General features: G+C 37.7%; 3 protein-coding genes across 4 annotated transcripts; 1 reads left to right on the top strand and 2 right to left on the bottom strand.

Moving 5' to 3' along the window:
• Window positions 1-2,197: 2,197 nt before the first annotated feature.
• LOC121412791 lies at window positions 2,198-3,270 on the bottom strand. The gene has a single exon (XM_041605556.1). The coding sequence runs from the start codon at window positions 3,254-3,256 to the stop codon at window positions 2,198-2,200; it is 1,059 nt and encodes a 352-aa protein (XP_041461490.1). The 5' UTR covers window positions 3,257-3,270.
• A 7,902-nt stretch (window positions 3,271-11,172) lies between these two features.
• Window positions 11,173-15,311, top strand: LOC121413149 (lectin BRA-2-like). The gene is made up of 3 exons (XM_041605912.1): window positions 11,173-11,502; window positions 12,926-13,216; window positions 14,461-15,311. The coding sequence occupies exons 1-3, from the start codon at window positions 11,184-11,186 to the stop codon at window positions 14,625-14,627; spliced, it is 777 nt and encodes a 258-aa protein (XP_041461846.1). The 5' UTR covers window positions 11,173-11,183; the 3' UTR covers window positions 14,628-15,311.
• LOC121414475 (methyltransferase-like protein 27) lies at window positions 14,512-20,055 on the bottom strand. 2 transcript variants are annotated; one of them, XM_041607664.1, is made up of 7 exons: window positions 20,028-20,055; window positions 19,363-19,519; window positions 18,689-18,811; window positions 18,023-18,161; window positions 17,439-17,531; window positions 16,439-16,663; window positions 14,512-14,598 (listed from the first exon to the last, which is right to left on the bottom strand). In XM_041607664.1, exons 2-6 carry the CDS (start codon window positions 19,483-19,485, stop codon window positions 16,473-16,475), a joined length of 669 nt encoding a protein of 222 aa, XP_041463598.1. In that variant the 5' UTR covers window positions 19,486-19,519; window positions 20,028-20,055; the 3' UTR covers window positions 14,512-14,598; window positions 16,439-16,472. The 2 variants fall into 2 exon arrangements, with proteins under 2 accessions (XP_041463598.1, XP_041463597.1); XM_041607663.1 differs by lacking the exon at window positions 14,512-14,598 and having other exon boundaries at window positions 16,336-16,663.
• Window positions 20,056-20,430: the final 375 nt, after the last annotated feature.

The following is a 20,430-nucleotide window of genomic DNA, read 5'->3' as shown; positions in this document are numbered from 1 at the left end:
ATTAAAAACAAAAGATAGTCCTCTAGTTTTCTGGGGCCATCTATTGTTGCGTCCCCATTAAAGGGGAAGTTCACCCTGAAGAAAACTCTGTTGTAAAAATAGCAGAAAAAATAGTAAAAAATATTGGTGAAGTTTTGAGGAAAATCTGTTAAAGGGTAAGAAAGTTATTAGAGTTCAAAGTTTTGGATTTGTGACGTCATAAACGAGCAGCTGCCCCATGTGTTATGTAATATAAAATACATGAATTCCAAATTTTGTATGGTTTCTGATAACTTAATTATGTTTTCTATTCATGATCGGGTGTGAAATGATTTGTCTATTGATATACAAAAGCTACAGTGAAAACCATTTTCAATTTTCTGAGAAAATGACATTTCATTGATTTTTTACCATTCGCTATGTAGGAATGCTGCTCGCATATGACGTCACAAATCGAATAATTGAAATTCTAATAACTTTTTAATTATTTGATGATTTTTTCTCAAACCTTTGGCAATATTTTTTATTATTTTTTCTGCTATTTTTACAATAAACTTTTTGTCAGGGTGAACTTCCCCTTTAAAAACAAAAGATAGTCCTCTAATTTTCTGGGGCCATCTATTGTTGCGTCCCCATTAAAAACAAAAGATAGTCCTCTGCGCTGGTGCCCATGGAGCCACACTGTGTCACAGAAGATACACACAATCAACCTTGATCTTTTATGTCTTAGAGGGGGGTTAAATGTATGAGAGACATTAAAACATGAATCTGCAATTGCATATTGTAAACATGGGCCCTGTTTCACGAAGACTAAGAATTATACTAACTTTATGCCATGGAAATCTTGATTCTGATTGGCTTCTGAACCCTGTTACCATGGTAGTCCCATACTGGCAGTTACCATAGTTGTAAGTCTTTTATGAAACAGTCCTCTGGACTGAACCTTATGGAGATAAATTAAATTTTAAATTAAATTTAAATTAAATTTAAATTTAAATGTCAATAAGGCGCATACAGCTGACTTGTGGGATTTTGAATATGGAATTGTTGATTTCAATGTCTGTAAAGTAAATATTCTAAATCATGCGCACTGTATGGAAAACTTGCATATGTAAATAGTTCTTTGTATAGCAAGACATACATAAATTGTCATAATAAAGTATAGAAGTATAAACAAAGGAGAGTTAACATGGTGCATTTGTTATGATTTTTAATAGAAATTCCATTTACAGAGTACTTAGAAATGTTTGTTGCAATGAACAAGGGTGTTGACAGAGTATTTGAGGTGGGAGCAGAGGCGGCGGAACATCAGACAAAGAAAGTGGAGAGGCACCTTTTGTCTGCCAGACAATAGGTGCCCCTCCAATTTCATTGAAGTTTCAAAATTTATTGATCAAACTCCACACACATTTGATCATTTTCAATTTTACAAAACAAACACTAATGAGCCTGACGTTCTACCTCCTTGGAGGTGGGGTGGGGGGGGGTAATAAGGGTAGTAGAGTTACACAACCCAGGCCTTTTTTTTAAATACTTTTTTCTGTACTTTTTTTTCAATGCCCCCTGCAAACCCCTAGCCCCCCTAATGAAAAATGAAATGATTTGTGAAATATTGGTCTGTGAAATGTGATCCTTAGTGAATTGGGGGGGGGGGGGGTAGGAAGCTGGATGGGTTTGTGTTTTTATTGGTGTTAAAATTCACTGGAAACAATGTTAACTCATCATTGTGCATCATCAAATAACTTTATTTCTTCTTTCAAATATTGAAGATATCGGGACTAAGTTATGATGGTAAGCAAAGTTAAATTTCCCAGTCGTAAATATTTTTCTTTCTTCTCTTTCGCGGAAAACATGAATTTGTCATGTTTGTGATTAATTTGAAACAGTTTACCTCCTTTCTTGTTTGCCGATTTTATTAGAGATTTATGTAAATTAGCTACTTGTTTATTATCTATTGTTTTTACACACAGAAACACACACACAAGTTTTGTCCATTATTTTGAATATCAATATAAAATTGTGATGTAGCCAATTTTGGAAATAACAGCGTGATACGAAAATATAATTTAGTTCTTGAATATAACAATGCTGTTAACCTGTTGAGTTACCCTCATTCTATACTAGTATTTACCCGCTAGGCCCAATTCTGATTAAGAGAAATAATATATCACTCGATCTTATAGAGCAATAGTCTCTTGTTAAAAGAAAGACCACCGAGTCAGTATTTGGCGAGGTAGTCATCAATCCTTTTCGTCACCCGTTTATTCTCCTCTGCCTGTTTGATCTTACCAAAATATACCTTATCAGTTTCTCTTTCCATCATCTTCCGACCTTCCAGCTTCTTGAAACCATCATCAGTAATTGTTTGTAAATGAAGGGATCCGTCGTCCATTGTAAAAGATGGTAAACGGTATGCCTCTCTGTTCGTAGAACGACCACCGCCATGCTCCCTTCGATCAGGCGTTCTCCATCCTCGCGATCGTTTTTTCGTTGATGACTCGTTTACCTTGCGATCAGGACCAGCTGCGTTTTGCTCGTGCCGAGAATTTGGTCGTTTCCCGCCATTCTTTGCTGCCTCGGCTTGCTCCTCTCGCATTTTTCGCTGCTGTCTCCTCTTCATGAGGTTCATCGTGGATTCGACTGCAGCTTCGGGGTTCCTCGAATTGTTTCCGTGCTCAAGGGAGTCTTGGACCTTCCTCTGAAGTCGCCTGTAGACCGCCAACGCCCTTGTGGAGTCGAAAAGCCGCTCGGGAGAAAGGATGACGTCTGCCGTCCGATGTCCCGATGAATCCAACGGGTTTGGTCGCTGTTGTGTGGTTTCTTCTTTCTCTTTCACCACGGGGTCATCTTCGAAACGCACCCTTCTTTTAGAAGACACCCCGAGCGACCGACTCGAAGTGTTTCCGACTGGCGGAATCAGAGTCTGCGCGCGCGAAATCCCGGACGGCAACCCCAACAAGTCACCTTCACTTACGCTTCTGCGCATGCCCGGTTGACTTTCCGGCGATGCCAAGTTCCTCCTAATGGTTGACGAAATCGGAGCGCCAATTCTGTTTCCTCCTCCGCGCAGGTGAAATGGGATTGGGTCTGTTAATCTCGCGTTTCGCTGGTGCTCCAGTTCAACTTCGATCTTCCTTCTCTCGCGGAAGATCTGACTCATGGCAACGTTCTGCTGCCGAGTGAGAATGTCAATCTTGGAAGTGTATTTCTTCTCCAGGGCGATGTTCAAGAAGCGAAATTTCTCGGCTTCGGTTGACTTTCGCAGGCGAGCAGCCATGATGTTACCAAGGCAACCGCTGGATTGTTATTCCTAAACCAACACAAAGTCTTGCTTACTATGTAATAGTTCGGTGATACCTATTTACCTTTTCCCTCAGATGTGTTTTCATTTCCCATGATCACAAATATTGCTGCATCACCGACAAGAGTGTCGCTTGTGGCCAGCTGGATCGGTCAAAATGAAATAGAACATTCCATGAAATTTACAACTATTTAATAGTTATAGATATATATTGACTTAATTTCCAAATTAATTCAGACATCAAACACATATTCAAGGAAAAAAAAGTTTGACCAACTCTGCGAGTTAATTTTGGTAATCTATCAGCCTGTACATTGAATTTTATTTAAAAAAAAGTAAGTTCCATAATCAATTTATAGGCCTATACATTTTATACTTGCTTTATGGTATGAGAAAGAAAAACGTAATTAAGAATGCCTAATTTAGAATAAATGTACTCTTAAAAAAAGATATTCAATGGTTACTTCATATTTTCCAAATCACTTCGAGTTATGGTCATTTTAGTAAGGATATGACCATTAATTGATAGAACTTTATTTTTATAGGCCTAAGTGCCCCAAACGTGTTTTTTCGATAGTAGTATTTCTATTCGTTATTTAGACTTTTCATAACAGTTTTTCAATCTTATAGAAAAATGTTACATGTCGTCAACTATACAGTCTTTTGATCTAAGCGTTCTCTACGCTTAGATTGCATTTTTGTAACATTTCTCAATCAGCAATAGTGTGAACACTTTGTCGAGTTAGTTTGCAAAAAATGATCAAAATATTGACAATTTATGTCTGAAAAAACCTGACACTAATTATATTCGCTACCAAGACCTAAGAATTCTATTATTTTTACACTTTTATGAAGAAAATCAATAAAGTTTTATGAACTATACTACTTCTGCGTCTAGGATTTGATAATTCTATACATATAACCTTCTCCAAATCCACGGGATAGAATCTAAATTGATCTAAATGTAGACAGCTAAATTAATTTCAAGCTACATACCTGATGTGAGTTTTGATGGATGAAATCCAATTCACGAGACAGTTCGACCATTAATTATTTTCCAGTAACCCGTCTCCAATCCATTAGATGTACGAGGGATTGTGATTTTTATGTCAAATACAATTGTAATTTTACCAAGTCCGATGTATGTCCAAGCCGAATCGCAGGCGTTGTCTCTAGGGTTACATAGATGAAATATACCAAGTATGCCAATTTTAAGGTTGTGTTTACATTGTCATTGTGCTCTAATCCAGTTCAGTTGATTGTTAAATATTGTTATGTCAATATAATTTTTTTAAATGTCTCGGGAGGAGGGGGGGGGGGGGGGGGGGTGGTAGTGAATCACTGTATACCCAACACTCACCCACATCCAAACACACACACCTCCCATACACCCTCTCTAACACACCCCCACACACACACCCTAACGCACCCTCACACACGCGCAGACACCCTATTGTAATCTGACAATTGGTGACTCACAGTTTATCGCCAAAGCGAAGACGTGTGTTTAAATTGATTTTAATCGACTTAACAAGCTTGGCTAATTTCGGACATACGCGCGCATATTCGCTAACGGGGACGGTTCCTATATGCTCCACACACACACAACATGAGTTTATTAGGCCCACCAGGAACCTCTTACTGTATGAAACAGAAATGAAATGAGGAATTGATTATCATGATTATCTGGATCAAGACATCCCTAGTTGTATGACGTCCTCGGTTGATGGGTAAATGTAGAAAAATGTCCCAGAAGTAGGCCCTATACGTCATTCAAACTTACACGCGGGCGCAAATTGTTTTTTTTTTCTTCAACTAATCATTTTGCAAACTGTGAAGCAAGAACAGACTAAATACACGATTGATTGATTGATTAATTGATTGATTGATTGATTGCTAGATTGATTGGTTGGTTGGTTGATTGGTTGGTTGGTCGGTTGGTCCATTGACAAATGTTTCAAGTTGTACATTAATGGGTGCGAATGGGTATTTTCGAGTGCAAACAGGAAAAAAATGGATTACACAGCAAACACTGCCGCCACACTGCAAAAAAAGTTTGTGTTAAACTAGTGAACATAGAGGACCGCATCAGTTATTCTACTCCAGTGCTAATTTTTGATGTCGGTTCAACATCTATGAGTGTTATCGCAACACCGGGTTGGTACTTCTACACTCTTTGGTGTTATGTTCAATCTCTATAGGGTTTAATGTTTAACACCTCAGGGTGTGGTCCTCTAAGGACGCCAACTGGTGTAACTTTTAACACTAAAGTGTGTACAGTGCAGTGTTTTTTCCTTCTGTGTATAACTTTGTGTTTATGATAAAGATTTCGCACTCCACAAACAACCCTACATCTTTATATCTTCCACATTGCAAATGGTTGAACCACCAGAAAAGGGTGATCACTAATTTCGCAAGCACTATACACTCTAAAAATACGGAGTAAACTTTTACCCAATAATGGGTAGAAAGGCAACATGCATTTTTGCTGGGTAATTTTTTTTTTTTTTTTTTTTTAGAGAGCGGTGTTGGCTCAGTCGGTAACGCGTCTGCCCGTCGAACCAAAGATCGTGGGTTCGAGTCCACCCCGGGCGGATGACTGAAGCCAGTGCGTTGTGTGTAAACGTCTCTCCCATGTATCATAGATGCAGGCTATGTTACAATGGAAAACACTCCATCCCTCGGATAGGACGTTAAATGGAGGCCCCGTGTAGAGGAGAGTCACCACCTTTGCACGTTAAGAACCCATTGCACTATTCGTATAAGAGTAGGGGGAAACCCCGGTGTAGTGGTCCACCTGCATTCCCCCCAATCAGTTATATCGGGAGGAGAGACCTGCGGGTCACAGTGATTCAGTTCGCTTTTCGCCTCCCAGGCACAGGTGACGCCAAATAAATAATAATAACTCCATATTGGGCAAAATCATGTTTAAAGGGTAAATTTCAACACAACATTCAGTAAAATTTACCAAAAAATTGTATCTTTCAGTTACCCAACCAACATGCATATTCCCATTATATCTGATATTGTGTAAACCCTTTTTTTAGTGTATCAACATATTCCTATTCGTCAAACCAAGATCACCGACCACCTCTGGATTGACATCCTTGTGCCGGTGTCACAAATGAATGGTATGATAAATCTATAGTTTGGTGATGATACAACCTCCTTGCTCCATTAGGTTGGCAAACCTCACTTGATTGGCTGTCAGTATGCTCACGAAATCGGGCTCACTTGAACACCAGGAGTGAAAAGAGATATCACTGTTTATTGGGAGATTTCCCCAGCGAAAGAAAGCGAGAGGGAGACGAGAGGATTAAGTAGAAAATGGTAAGTATGGTTTATTAATATCTTCGTTTATTTATCGATCAATTAACTATATTGCAATTTCAATAGGCCTGTGTCATTTTTGCGAAAAAAAGTTGTATGAATAACAAGGTGTTTGTATTTAAAAAGAAGATTATCGAATAAAGATCATTTATATATTAAGAGAAAAAATTGTCAACTATTTAAAAGACGATATAATTGTACACGTTATATTGATCGCCTTTTTTCATTCCCGCTGTATATTCTCGTTTTATAATGCTGGAGTTACTATGGAGTAATAATGCGCTCGGCGCTCGAATTTCCAATCATTTATGATGAGCGTTTGTTTATGTGTATAATATATTTTATTTTTCCCCTTTTTTTACTCCCTCTTTTTCATTTATGGAGAATTTTCTGGACATTGTGGGACATCGTCTGATTTCCGGGTTTATATTTGTTGGATGTGCAGTTATATGTGAGTATTATGACAGGTCCCTCTAAGCGACCCACCATTAGATACCCAGGGAAGGGGGGGGGCTGGAAGTTTGGGTTGATGCAAATATTTGTTTTCCTTTCTTTTTTGAATAAAGTTTTGTTTTCCTTATTCCATTTAGACATTTTTTTGCCCCGTTGAGATGATTTGTCAGTGGACCATTTTTTTTACTCTGAAGATGAGTCATATTTTTGCTCATATAGCAAGTATTTTTTTTGGGGGGGATTTTAGAGCCCCCCCCCCTGGGTATCTAATGGTGCGCCCCCAATCATAATTCGATCTCAGGGCATGACCATGGGAAGCGGGGGTACAGGGGAACTAAAATGAGCTTCATTTTGGAGTGAAACCTTTTTATTCTTCGCTTCTCAAATTTACACTAGCACCCCCTGTAAACCCTAGGACCCTGTCTTACAGTACCCTAAATTTTGTGTCCTGGTGGGTGTTTCATAAAGCTGTTCGTAAGTTAAGAGCGACTTCAAGAACAACTGGTGATCCCTTCTTACGCGCTAAACCATTGCCTATGGTGTATACCATTTACCAAAAGAAAGGATCACCAGTCGTTCTTAAAGTCGTTCTTAACTTACGAACAGCTTTATGAAACGGCCCCCTGATTTCCCTTATACCCCTAAATAATGCATGAAATAATCAATTTTTCACGATTAATAGAAAAGTATAGGCCTAAACCTTTCCACCTGGATTTGGCAAGTTTGTTTTTCCTTTATCACTGTATGCGCGTGTACATCAAAATAATTAAAGCAGAAGTGGGGCCGTTTCATAAAGCTGTTCATAAGTTAACGACGACTTTAACTACGACTGGTGATCCTTTCTTGTGGTAAATGATATTCCCCACTAATATAATGTTAATTGGCGATTATTTTGCGCCTAAGAAAGTTTCACCAGTCGCTCTTAAATACGCTCTTAACTTACGAACAGCTTTATGAAACATTAAAAACACCCATCAACTTTATTATCATATGGCCTAAATATCTGTATGCAAATTTCCTAGAGTAAACATCAGTCAGGCCCATTGACCATACTTTTTAATTATCATTTTACAGATCTTCACAATAACACACAAATAAAATGTAATCATTCATATAGAAGAAATATAACATTGTCAAGTAATTATATCATGCACCGTTTTTCCTAAAAAACAGTAAATGAATTATGAGCAAATGCGAACCAGTAGCCTTAAATCTGGCCAGATTCTTAACCATAATTCAACATTCTGGTTATTGTAGTCTTGGAATATAGACTCACTTGAAAAATAACATTTTAACTCACTACTCTGTACATTCATACCGCAGTGATTGTGTTACCTAGTAGCAAAGCATATATACCCTTTCAAAACGTTGTAGGTTCCTCACCTAATTTAATGCTGATTTACTCTCTGGTTTTATAATAGCTATTTCAAACGGTATATTTCAAGACTAACTATGTATAACACAGAGTCAATGAGAGACAATGCACATTAATTTTAAGTCCCCTTTTAAGATATGATTGTGTTGGTTCCAATTAGTGGCATAATGAGTCGAAAGATTTGAGGGGGCTCGATCTGGCGTATCGGGTAAAATTTTTCAAAACGTTCCATGTGAAGCAGAAAGCATAAATTTTGTTATTTTTATTCATACAAAACCCAAGTTTGTGATAGATTTTGACATAATTTTCAAAAAATAATCTCTTATTTCACCTTTACCCTTCTTCTTTCCTTTTCCTATTTTTTTTCTTCTTCGTGATTTTTTTTTTTTGGGGGGGAGCAAGAACCCACGCCCCCATCTGTACGCCATTGTTCTCATTGCCATGTTTATTTTAATCATGGTCAATTGATTTACAGGTTGCCAAGGTAGCTGTGTTCAAACCAGCCATTTATGGGAAGCCCCGGATTGTGGGAATGCTGTTCAAAATATAGATGATGATGTCTTACGACTGGTCCCGAAGAAACGATTTTTGTCATCGGCAAAAATCGGCTGCACTCGACACTCGGTCGTCGTCTGTCAAATTCCCGGTAAGCCATCTATATTATGCGGGTGGAAACGAAAGTTACCGAAATAAGTGAAGAAAAACAATGATGCTGTTTTTATTTGTTTTTTTTTTTGTTTAATGCATGGATGAATTAAGGAAAGACGGAAGGTACCAAGTAATGAAGGAAAGAATGGAAGAATGAAATAAAGGAAGGAAGGAATGGAAGTATGACTGAATGAATGAAGGACTGCATGGAAGAATGAATGAATGACAGTTAGAAGGATTAAATAAAAACATGATCGAATGAAGGAAACTAAATGGGGTAAATTAAATGAAAGCAATAATTGATGAATGAGTTATACCTTGGTCATATATGCTCTACGGCGGCCGTACGGCGCGTCGGAAACAGTCGTTTTATTCATTTTTATTCAAACCACCTATATGTAGCTGGTACAAAAAACGTTAAAACGGCCGTTTTCGACTCGCCGTACGGCCGCCGTAGAGCAAATGTGACCAAGGTATTAGCTACCGTGACGAAGATAAATACACATAATAGCCAAGCTGGTTTGTGATACTGTACATATTATGGTTTTGGAAAGAACTCTAACGTACAAGAAAGTTCTGCTATCGAGATGTAGAGACTTATTAACACACTTAATACATTAACCATGATATTACCATGAACAACACGAGTATAATTCTAAACATGCATAACCTACACAAAGGTGAATAATTTTATCCTACGGTTATGCATTTTGAAAAAAAGGTTTTCCATAAAATACATATGTTCGTAAATTATATTCCTGCAAAATTTTCACTTTTTGTTTCCTTTAACGTCTCAATTACAAATCAAAATGTCGTATCTCGTGAATGTTCAGAAATCAAACGATTGTTATGTATTCCCTTTACAGATTTCCTTAAAATTTCCCTTTCAACCACTGCAACACTATATATATTGATGCGCATATATTTTTTTTATGATATCATCTGCCTTTTGTCGCTCCCTGACTTTATTCCCCCGCAGATTGTCTGTCAGACCCTTGTTTCCATGGAAACTGCATGGAGACGCTGGAAGGCTTTTCATGCCGCTGTCAAAATGATTGGACCGGGGACCGGTGTGAAATTGGTAATCAAAATCCATCTTCCTTCCATTGTGTTCAGAAATAAAAATTGCGTCCATACGAAAACGACACGAACTTGTTTCAATGCAAGCAACTCATCTTTGGTATTACCTTATTCGATCTAATACTTTTCTCTCTCTTTCACTCTTTCTTTCATTTTATCTTTTTCCCCAACGTCTGTCCCAGTTCTCAGTTATTTTAGATCAGTGATATGCTCACGATCTAAAGTAGATAGGAAGTCATTGTCATGGGCTGTCCATAATCCTCATTAAAGATTTGACGTGAGTGATATCTATACCTTGGGCTCATATTTTCAATTCTATATGCCATGTCCAAAATCACATGAACATTAAAAGAGGCGTTTTCGTATATAATGTTTATATCTTGCTATAATTTTTTTAGATTTTTAGTCACACGATGTTGCTAGACAATGTTATATTCTTTGCAGCATACCGTTTAGTAATTTCTGGATTTGCAAGAGATCTCGTCTGAGACTCCAAACAAGATTTTAAATTCAAATAATCGCATCCATACCTAGAAAGACAGAATGTGATGCGACAAAGGTATGATATTCAAAACAGGTGAAAAATAATACATCGCCTTTTCCATTTCCTTTTTCTTAACATGAGCATAAATCGTTATTTTAATGAAAATCTTAAATTCCAGGTGCATTAGCGATCGAATGATTAGCAGTGTCTAATCTATTTATAAAAAAACGCCAATAAAGCAATAGCCCTTAACCTTATGGGTATTATTCAAACAAACCAAGCGCATCTCCAGAAGTTACCAATCTCTCCTTGTTTTATTGTCGTTGAAATTCTGGACCCATTCTACTGGACTGGAGGGGGGCGTTAACTATTTCCAAGAATGCAATGAACGATTAAAAATGGTGACTAATTATTTTTATTACGCAGAAATGCATACGCCAATAACAAAGGTTACCAACCTGACGACCACACCGGAAGTAGGCCTATCTACTTTGACCCAACGCGATTGGGAAGAAACCTCAAGTCAGTTCACAATGACGATTGATATAGTAGAAGGGAGTGGTGCATCCGAAGCGAGCCTGGTCACAACTGCAGAAAAAGCCACTGTTTATCGAGGAGAAGTTGGTGCCTCTGCGAGTACTCAAGAGGACCTTGCAACAACCGCTGCAACGGAAGATGCCACTGACCCGTCCACAACCAAGTCCGTTGACGGAGCTGACCCAGGAGAGACTACAACCTCGGAAGCAGTGACCTCACGGGACACGTCTTCACCTCCATCATTACCTCCTTCTACCAGTCATGTTATCACCACGACTGCATCCCAGAAATCCGAGAGTTGTTCGCTGGATCCAGGTAAGACATGTAAGACACAGACCAATGTTGAGTAGGGATCCCCGGTTATTGCTGGTCGAGAGACCCCCCCCCCCCCGGCTGACACCATAACTAATCCGAAATACTAATTACTCTAACTTGAGATCCGTATACTTAATTCATACGACCATATTTAGCTAATTTCATTATGTCTCCATTTTTTTCCAAAAAAATATACCAACGTAAAAATTATGAACTCGTGACTTCCCCTTCATGTTTAACCATAATCATAATAACGATGATACATACCTCTATATCCCAACTACATTATGTAAAACGTTCAAGTTGGATCAAGATCTACCGAAGGAATACTGATGATGATGGTAGCTATGGTGGTGGTGGTGGTGATGATGATGATGGTGATGAATATGATGATGATGATGATGAAGTCATGTTAAACAAAATCAGGATCAATTCAATGACTCTCCTTTGAGGGTATTATTTTCTCGATCAGTACACCTCCATTATCATTTGCTCCATTAAAGGACAAGTCCACTCCAACAAAAACTTGATTTGAATAAAAAGAGGAAAATTTAACAAGCATAAAACTGAAAGTTTCATAAAAATCGGATGTAAAATAAGAAATTTATGGCATTTTAAATTTTCGCTTATTTTCAACAAAATAGTTAAATGAACGAGCCAGTTACATCCTAATGAGAGAGTTGATGACATCACTCACTCACTATTTCTTCTGTAATTTATTATATGAAATATTAAATTTTTTTTTCTCGTCATTGTCATGTGAAATGAAGTTTCATTCATCACTGAACACATGGAATTCCATTATTTTAACATTTTGTGCTTCAGACAAGGAGGTCCTAATCGTCGTCAAATTCGTAAAAATTGAAATATTGTATAATTCAAACAATAAAAAACAAAAGAAATAGTGAGTGAGTAACATCATCGACTCTCTCACTTTGATGTAACTTGCTCGTTCACATAACTATTTTGTTGAAAATAAGTGAAACTTTGAAATGTCATAATTTTCGTATTTTACATCCGATTTTAATGAAATTTTCAGCATTGCGCTTGTCTGATTTTTCTCTATTGATTCAAATCAACATTTTTCTAAGGTGGACTTGACCTTTAAGGGTTGACACGACATTTGCTCTGGCGATAATTGCTCCGGGATTAAATTCGTATAAAATATAGGGTTGGGGTTGAAATAGGGTTTTATGGTAGGTTTGTGGACTGGTTTAGGATAGGGCGTACCCAGGGTTGAAGTTGGTAATTCGATTAGTGAGTGGATTTTAAAGCGGAGCAATTGTGGTAGAACCCATTTAGGACCCTATACTAGGGAGACATTAGTTGTATGAAATGATTACTTTTCAACAGTCGTTTTAATGTAATTAAAACACTAAAGTTGTTGTGGTATTGGCGGTTGTTGTTTTTCTGTTTGATCAAGTTTCATCTTGCCCCACGGGATGGATCACAGAAAGTGACGAGATCCATAAATGCTACAAACTGATCGAGACGAAAGCAATCTGGACAGCCTCGAGTCAAGCGTGCTGCGAGCTCTCCTCCTCAATGCTCGTCATCGATTCGTACGACGAAGTCAGATTCATCGAAGAAACCTTTGGCTTCGAGGGTGATGTCGATACGTGGTTGGGATGCATCGAAGACGACACTGGCCTGTGGTCGTGCACAAATTCGGCATCCACATGGGATCGTGACGGGGATCAGTCGGGCTATTGGCGTAAGTTTGAACTCGCCGTACAGGCAATTTGAAATTTCACGTCGGTTCGCGAAGAAAATCAGTCGGGGTATTCACGGGGTGGCATGACATTTCCTCCGGCGACAATTGCTCGCGTGGAAAATCTGCTCATTAAGCCAAACATAAAACCCAACCTCCAAAGCTAATAAACCCTACAAACCTTATCTTTACATTATTCTGAAATCTGAACCAAAAAAAATATTATTACAATTTTAACTCCAACTGTATTCCATCGGAGATATTAAGACAGGAGAGCAATTTATTGTTGCTTGAGTTTGTCATTGTCAAATTTCAAGTGGGTTATTTTGTGAAACATAAGCTGGAGTGCGCCCCCTACTGTCTAACTACATGGTCGGGGGCAACCATGATTTTTTTAGGCGATTTTAAAAAAAGGGGGTAAATGAGGGGAAAAGGAATAAAAAAGACGGGTTGGTTGTGAAAAAGTGTGTGGTGAAAAGATGATTAATTCTAGTATTCGTGTGTTCGTCTGTGTATTGTACATGTGTGTCTCGGTGCTTAAGAAATCATTTAATGAAATGAAATGAAAGAAATAATCTGTAAGAAGAGTTTTAAAAGAATATTTATCCTCATTTTATTTTGTTACAGGTTAATCTATAGATAAAGAGTTTTAAAAATAATATTTATCCTCATTTTATTTTGTTACAGGTTAATTTATAGATAAAGAGTTTTAAAAAGAATATTTATCCTTGTTACAAGTTAATCTATAGATAAAGAGTTTTAAAAAGAATATTTATCATTGTTACAAGTTAATCTATAGATAAAGAGTTTTAAAAGAATATTTATCCTGATTTTATTGTTTCAAGTTCATGTCAAATCACACCAAATAAAGTCCTGACACAATTTTCTATTTGGGATAGCCATGGTATAAAGTGGTTCTGACTCTCGCCTTGTAATGGGAGGGTCGTGTGTTCGAATCCCACTGCGGCCCAGCGTCCTCTGTCAAGGCGTCAATCCACACTCTGCCACTCTCCACCCAGGTGGCTACCCGGTGGGAAGTGAAAGTCACTGTAGCTCCTTGGCGACTGGTTCGAATACTCCCCAGGGAGTGGATGATGTGCATACGTTGTGTGCGGGAATGACTGATTAAATCCGATGACCCGGGTGATAATAAATCTGTAAGCGCTTATACGTACAGCGTATGTCTTAATAAGCACATTATTTACCAGCCTATAACTATAATTAATATTCATTCTTTCTCCTGATAGGCTGGGGAGAAGGTTGGCCAGAGGAAGACACCGCTGGCCCCCGCTGTCTCTTTATCGAACTCTCTGACGATTCTGACTGGAAAGATACAGACTGCAACGAGTCCTACCGAGCGATATGTCAGAAGGTCCTCTCACCAGCTCAATCATCCGAAGAGGAGAAAGGATAAAAAGAATATAATGATGGCAAAGATGAAGATGACTGAGCTTGGAATCCTCTTTGGATAATCAGTTAAAGTAATCTAAAAATTTCAAGTACATTCGGCGTCTGGAGTTAGATATTTCAGGCCTGATATCAAATCTAAAATTATTATATTCACACAAGTGTAAAAATTATTATATTCACACAATTGTGAAAATTAAGAATACGCGTTGAATAGAATTGTGAATAGAACTAAATCAAATCATAATATTTCTTGAAATATATTATCTTACCTATTACAATATTGTTTTTCTGCATTATAACTTGAGAAATACATTTGGGCAAATTATATTGTTCCCTTTATTAGTGATCCCTACTTAAAAACATTTTACTTTTCCTTTAGGATATCCGTATTAAACCAATTATTCGAATGTATTTCGTTACGTAGCACATACGAATTTTAGTATTATCAAAACTCAAAATTTAGAATTAGGTTTACTTGGCAAGGTGGCTTCAGCAAGATTATATAAATTGCCTCAATAATTGATGCGTGTCTCAATATACCACAAACTCGAATACACATGAGTCAGTGTCTTCTGTACAGTAAAGCATTCAATAGAGAGTTTTCACATTTACTACGGGGAAATTCTCTACAACGCATCGATTCCTTTGAAAATGCAATTAAAATCACAATGGAGAGCTGAGAGGGTTATTATCAAAAGTTGGTGGACTGGGACAGCGGATCATCCGATGATTTGCACCGGACGAACATTTGCAAATATCATGTCGTTGTCCAGAGTCAAGAGATTCCGATGCTGTCACGGTCCACCAACTTTCGACAAAAGCCTCTCAGCTCTCCATTGTGATTTGACTTGCATTTTCAAAGGAATCGGTGCGTTGTAGAAAGTGCCTCCGTTGTAAACGCGAAAAGTCCGGATTGCTGTAATTTGATGGTTAGATAGCGAAAAAAACACACAAGAATCGGGTGTTTACGCACCGCGATACACGGCGGATTCCAGAACACAGTAAAAATGTATTGAAAATGCCCGGCCAATGACAATGAACAGCTAGGAGGTCTTTGTCGAGGATTGGTGAACTGGAAGAGCAGCCTCGTTCTAAGTTTTGGAGCAGACGAAAAATTGCAAATATGCCGTTTGTCCAGCGTTTATATAGTGCTGTTTGATTCACCAATTTCGACAAAGGCTTCTTGGTAGTTCATCGTCATGAAAAACATTTTACAGTACATTTTCTATGTTCTCGATTCCATCCTGATTCATTAAGCAAAGACTCCTTACACTCTAAACAAAGGTTTACCCGATATTGGGTAAAATGGGAGCATGCATGTTGGTTGGGTAAAGTGAAACCCAATATTTTGTAAATTTTACGCAATATTGCGCTGAAAGAGCCCAATGTGGGGTAAAAAAAAATACCCAGCAAACACGCATGTTCCCTTTCTACCCAATATTGTGTAAAATTTTACTTAGTGTTTTTAGAGTGTAATGATTGATTGATTTATTTTATTCGTCAAGAATATCACAAGAGATTACAATGAAATTGAAGAATACATTGACAGGATAGCCCATGAAATCCGAAAGGCTTATTTTCAATGGGGTCCTATAGTTAGTATAAAACATTAACATATTGTAACAAAACTGGAATATGGTTTAAAAAATAATAAAATACATACATACATATCTATCAGTCAAATAATATGCAAACATCAGAATGTGTCAGAATAAACGTCGATTTATTGCTCTTCCCTTAAAATACTGCCGAACGGACCTTATTAATTATAATAATAAAAAAATAGGTGCGCTAAAAGTGACTTGTCATGGTTACCATGGTTACTGAAGTTCATTCGATATGGTTCGAACTACTTCTTTTTGTAAGTGAGGACTATTCCTGTCACATCCTCGGTAGCAAATCCAAAGTAATCGTCGAATTCCTGGTAGGAAAATTCTTGCAGGACTCCGGTGTCCACGTAATGTTTCAGCGTGCTCTTGACCCGGTAGCTGTCTGTCTCGTTCAGGGACGCCTTCCGGGTCGATATCACCATGAATCCACCTTCAAAAATAGTTAAAAATTGATTAGAAATAATGTGAGTTGTTTTTGTAATAATTTGTTATTTTCTTTAACTAGATTTGTTAAAGTCACGTCCCAATGACAGAAAAAAGAAAGATGTGGAGCGTTGTGGCCCAGTGGATTAATCTCCGGACTTTGAAACAGAGGGTCATGGGTTCAAAACCCAGCCATGGCGTAGTTTCCTTCAGCAAGAAAGAAATTCATCCACATTTTGCTGCACTCAACCCAGGTGAGGTGAATGGGAACCTGGCAGGAATTTATTCCCTGAAATGCCGAGCGCGTAAAAGCTGCTTGAGCTATAGCCAGGGTAATAATATCCAAATCCTTTGGAAGCGCATAGAGACGTTATTTATAATGCGTTATGCATTGGCGGCGGAAGCCAAAAAAAATTAAGGGGGGTCTACCTGAAATTTTGTGATGGACACATGTAAAAAAAAATTGACAAGCAAAAAAAAAAGAAAAAAAAGGTCAACTAAAAATTTAGGGGGGACCTGTCCCCCCCCCCCCCGTCCGCCCCGCTTCCGCCGTCTATGGCGTTATGCGCTATACAAGAACTGACTATTATAGAAAAAAGCAACTATTATATTTGAAATTGACAATCTTTACATTCTTCCAAAGGGTACATGTAATCGGTTGAAGAATATTTTCTAACCAAAATAAGTGGTAAAATCAACAAAAATTCTGGCACGTTTCAATAAGCGGTAATTATAAGGAATATGAATGATTCAAATTTCAATAGAAATCAAATGATAGTTACTTGGTCTTAAAAGACGTATCAGTTCAGGGATATCGTTTTGATCACAATGACCTGGTTGAAATGTTCCACTGCTTACTAGTGCGTCAAAATGGCCTGTAAAGAAGATTTAAAATATTGGGGGCGGGGTTACTTTGTACCCACTGAATATACGAAATTCAATTCACAAATCATATCTTCACCATGCTTCCCAATTAATGATAACATCGGTCACATAATTAATTATGATGTTTGGGGTGCATGAAACGGAATACTTATAGGTTTCAGACAGGTACACAGAGAATAGAATAAACAAATAAATAAACATGGGCTTTTTTCACATCAAGACCCATTGCATTAGGAGTGATTTAGAAATACTGCTCTCTTTTCAATCCCATTAACTCCACTAAGAATAATACACAACTATCATCATTAATAAACAAATAAATGGATAAAAATAAAATAATCAATAGATAAATCAATCAATCAATCAATTATTAAATAAAGAAATAAGTAATAAATAAACGAATGAATGAATAAATAAGTATAAATGAATGCATAAATGAATAAACAAATAAATTAATTAATTAATGAAAATAAAATCCTACCATCGTTAAAACTTAGAGGGGAATCTGGTCTTGCCACGCCCTGAATGACGGTCGCATAGCAACCCTTTGACCTTGCTACGTCACACGACCTTTCCGATGGGTCCAGGCCGTAGAGGTTGCTATAACCTTCCTTGTTAAGCTGAAATATTAATAATCCACGCAGAAATGAAAATGATTTGATGGATCAAGTGACGAATGAATGAAAGGAAGAAAAAAAATCATAAAGACGTGATGTAGAATGGATGAATGAATGATTGAGTGAATTACTAAAATGAATCAATGACTGACTGAACGAACGAATGAAAGAATAAATCAATCAATCAATTAATGAAAGAATCAATGAATTAATAAATAAGTGAATCATTAATGATACATTTCATAAAAACAAATATCAAATTTCTTAAGAAATTATATCGGAAGTGTATCTTCTTTGTTTTTCAGGCTGGTGATACAATACATCTAGATGATGTACGGTACTTTATATTTACATTTCAACACCTCAGTTACAATATGAATATATACATTAGACGCACTTCAGCCCTATTTACAGAGTATGAAGTTCTAATCTATCTTTTAAGTCAGGATATTCAAAATATCAACCAACCAAAACAGATTTTATTGAGAAGTTGTCGAATTATTTGACAATAATGACAAATCTGTACCTACCAATTCACCAAGCATTCCAGTGCCGCACCCGACATCTAGAATTAAAGAGTCCTTGCTCGTCACTACTTCGCATACTCTTCGGCAAGCTCCGGCTGGCGCCGAATAACCGACGAACTTTGAATGCTGCGGGGAGTGGAAGTAAAGGGTCTTTGGCTTATATTCTTAAATTATTTTTAAAATATATACATTTTTATTTGGGAAGACGGTGATATACATTTTACATTACTCACGTGAGGTAAATGGGTACCCGAACCGTTTCATGAAGCAGATGGGTGTTTCATAAAGCTGTTCGTAATTCGTAAGAGCGACTTTGCGAATGACTGGTGAACCTTTCTTATGTACGCGCTAAGTAATCACCAATGAACATTTAATGTGATTATAATTATAATTTTCTTAAGAAAGGACTGCCTGTCGTTTTTAAGGTCTTTCTTAACTTATAAACAGCCGTATGAAACGACCCCGGCATAATTTTTAAAGCGCCTTAGCTACAAGGGCAAGAAGACCTTAAATGTGCCATGATTTTATTTTCTCACTTGAGTATTATAGAATTATACATCCAAGACCTGCTTTTTCATGACCATTTTACTTTTGTTTACCTCCCCCTTTGTTTCTCTTTTTCAAACTACCCCCCCCCCCCTCCCGAGTCTCGTGGCGCCGCCTTACGTCTTAATTACCTCGTCATATGTTGCCGCCAATTCGTCGTACCTCTCTACGACCTTCTGAGGATCTCCGCTAACCGGACGGGCTTTCGTCAGTTCTCGGTAGTGCATCGCGAGCTCTTCGGAATTCTTCGCCATCTCTCGTGTGTTTTATATTGCTTCAGGAAAGAATCTATGGGGAGAAAGAGGGGGGGGGGAGGGATCCGTTCGAGATATTTGTCTTGTGCATTTTTTTTTACATCCCAGGGCACGTGAAAAATATTTAAAAAGGAGGTTATAGTACTGTTTTCATTTGATGTTTGGAAGTTCGATCTCTTAATATTCGTATAATTAAAAAAAACAAAGCAGGCTTAAAGTTAAAAGTGCTACCTCATCCCTTCCCCTAAATAGATAAAAGAAATTTATGAAAAAAAAAAGATGATGGGTTGTTCATCATCTACAATGCTTCAAAGTTGGAAATCGGAACTCGAGGAAAGGCAAGGGGATGGCTGGAGGGAGAGAGGGGGGGGGGGGGGGTAAAAGAGAGGAATAGAACAAGACATATCGAGAGAGAGGGCGGAGTAGAGGGGGGGGGGCAAGGGGAGTATGAGAGAGGGGAAAAGGGGTTGAGAGGAAGGAAGGACTTGGAAGACAGTGAAAAAAAATGTGTTTTACTCAGAAAACAATGTAGCTTACCTTACCTTACATTTACCTGATCTAATCAGTAATCACTCTCTATTATACAACTCAGAAAGCTAATAGAAAGGTCATCAGACTCCTTGATTGATATAAAATCGCCGGTTGAAACTGAGCTTGAGGTATCTGGTCATACAGATCTCTTCAGTGAAATAATCGGGAAATAATCTAACTTCTTGTGTTACGTCCATGTAGGAAATCCTTTTGCATGGTGTACCCCTTCGATTGATGCAATGGTATTGAGAATATTCACTAGTTCATTCACATCACCGTAGAAAGATTTTGTCTCGCTCTTAGTCCAAGTTTAAATTCAAACAATGCACAAACGGATACCGAAATCCATAATCACATACTCTCGTGTGCACTAAGTGTTGGTATTCAGCTCTGTACCGAGATATTCATATCGAA

Source organism: Lytechinus variegatus, chromosome 4 (assembly GCF_018143015.1).
Source record: "Lytechinus variegatus isolate NC3 chromosome 4, Lvar_3.0, whole genome shotgun sequence".
NCBI classification, from domain to species: domain Eukaryota; kingdom Metazoa; phylum Echinodermata; class Echinoidea; order Temnopleuroida; family Toxopneustidae; genus Lytechinus; species Lytechinus variegatus.
The sequence above is the reverse complement of the archived record's forward strand: the minus strand, read 5'-3'. Positions and strand labels throughout refer to the sequence as shown.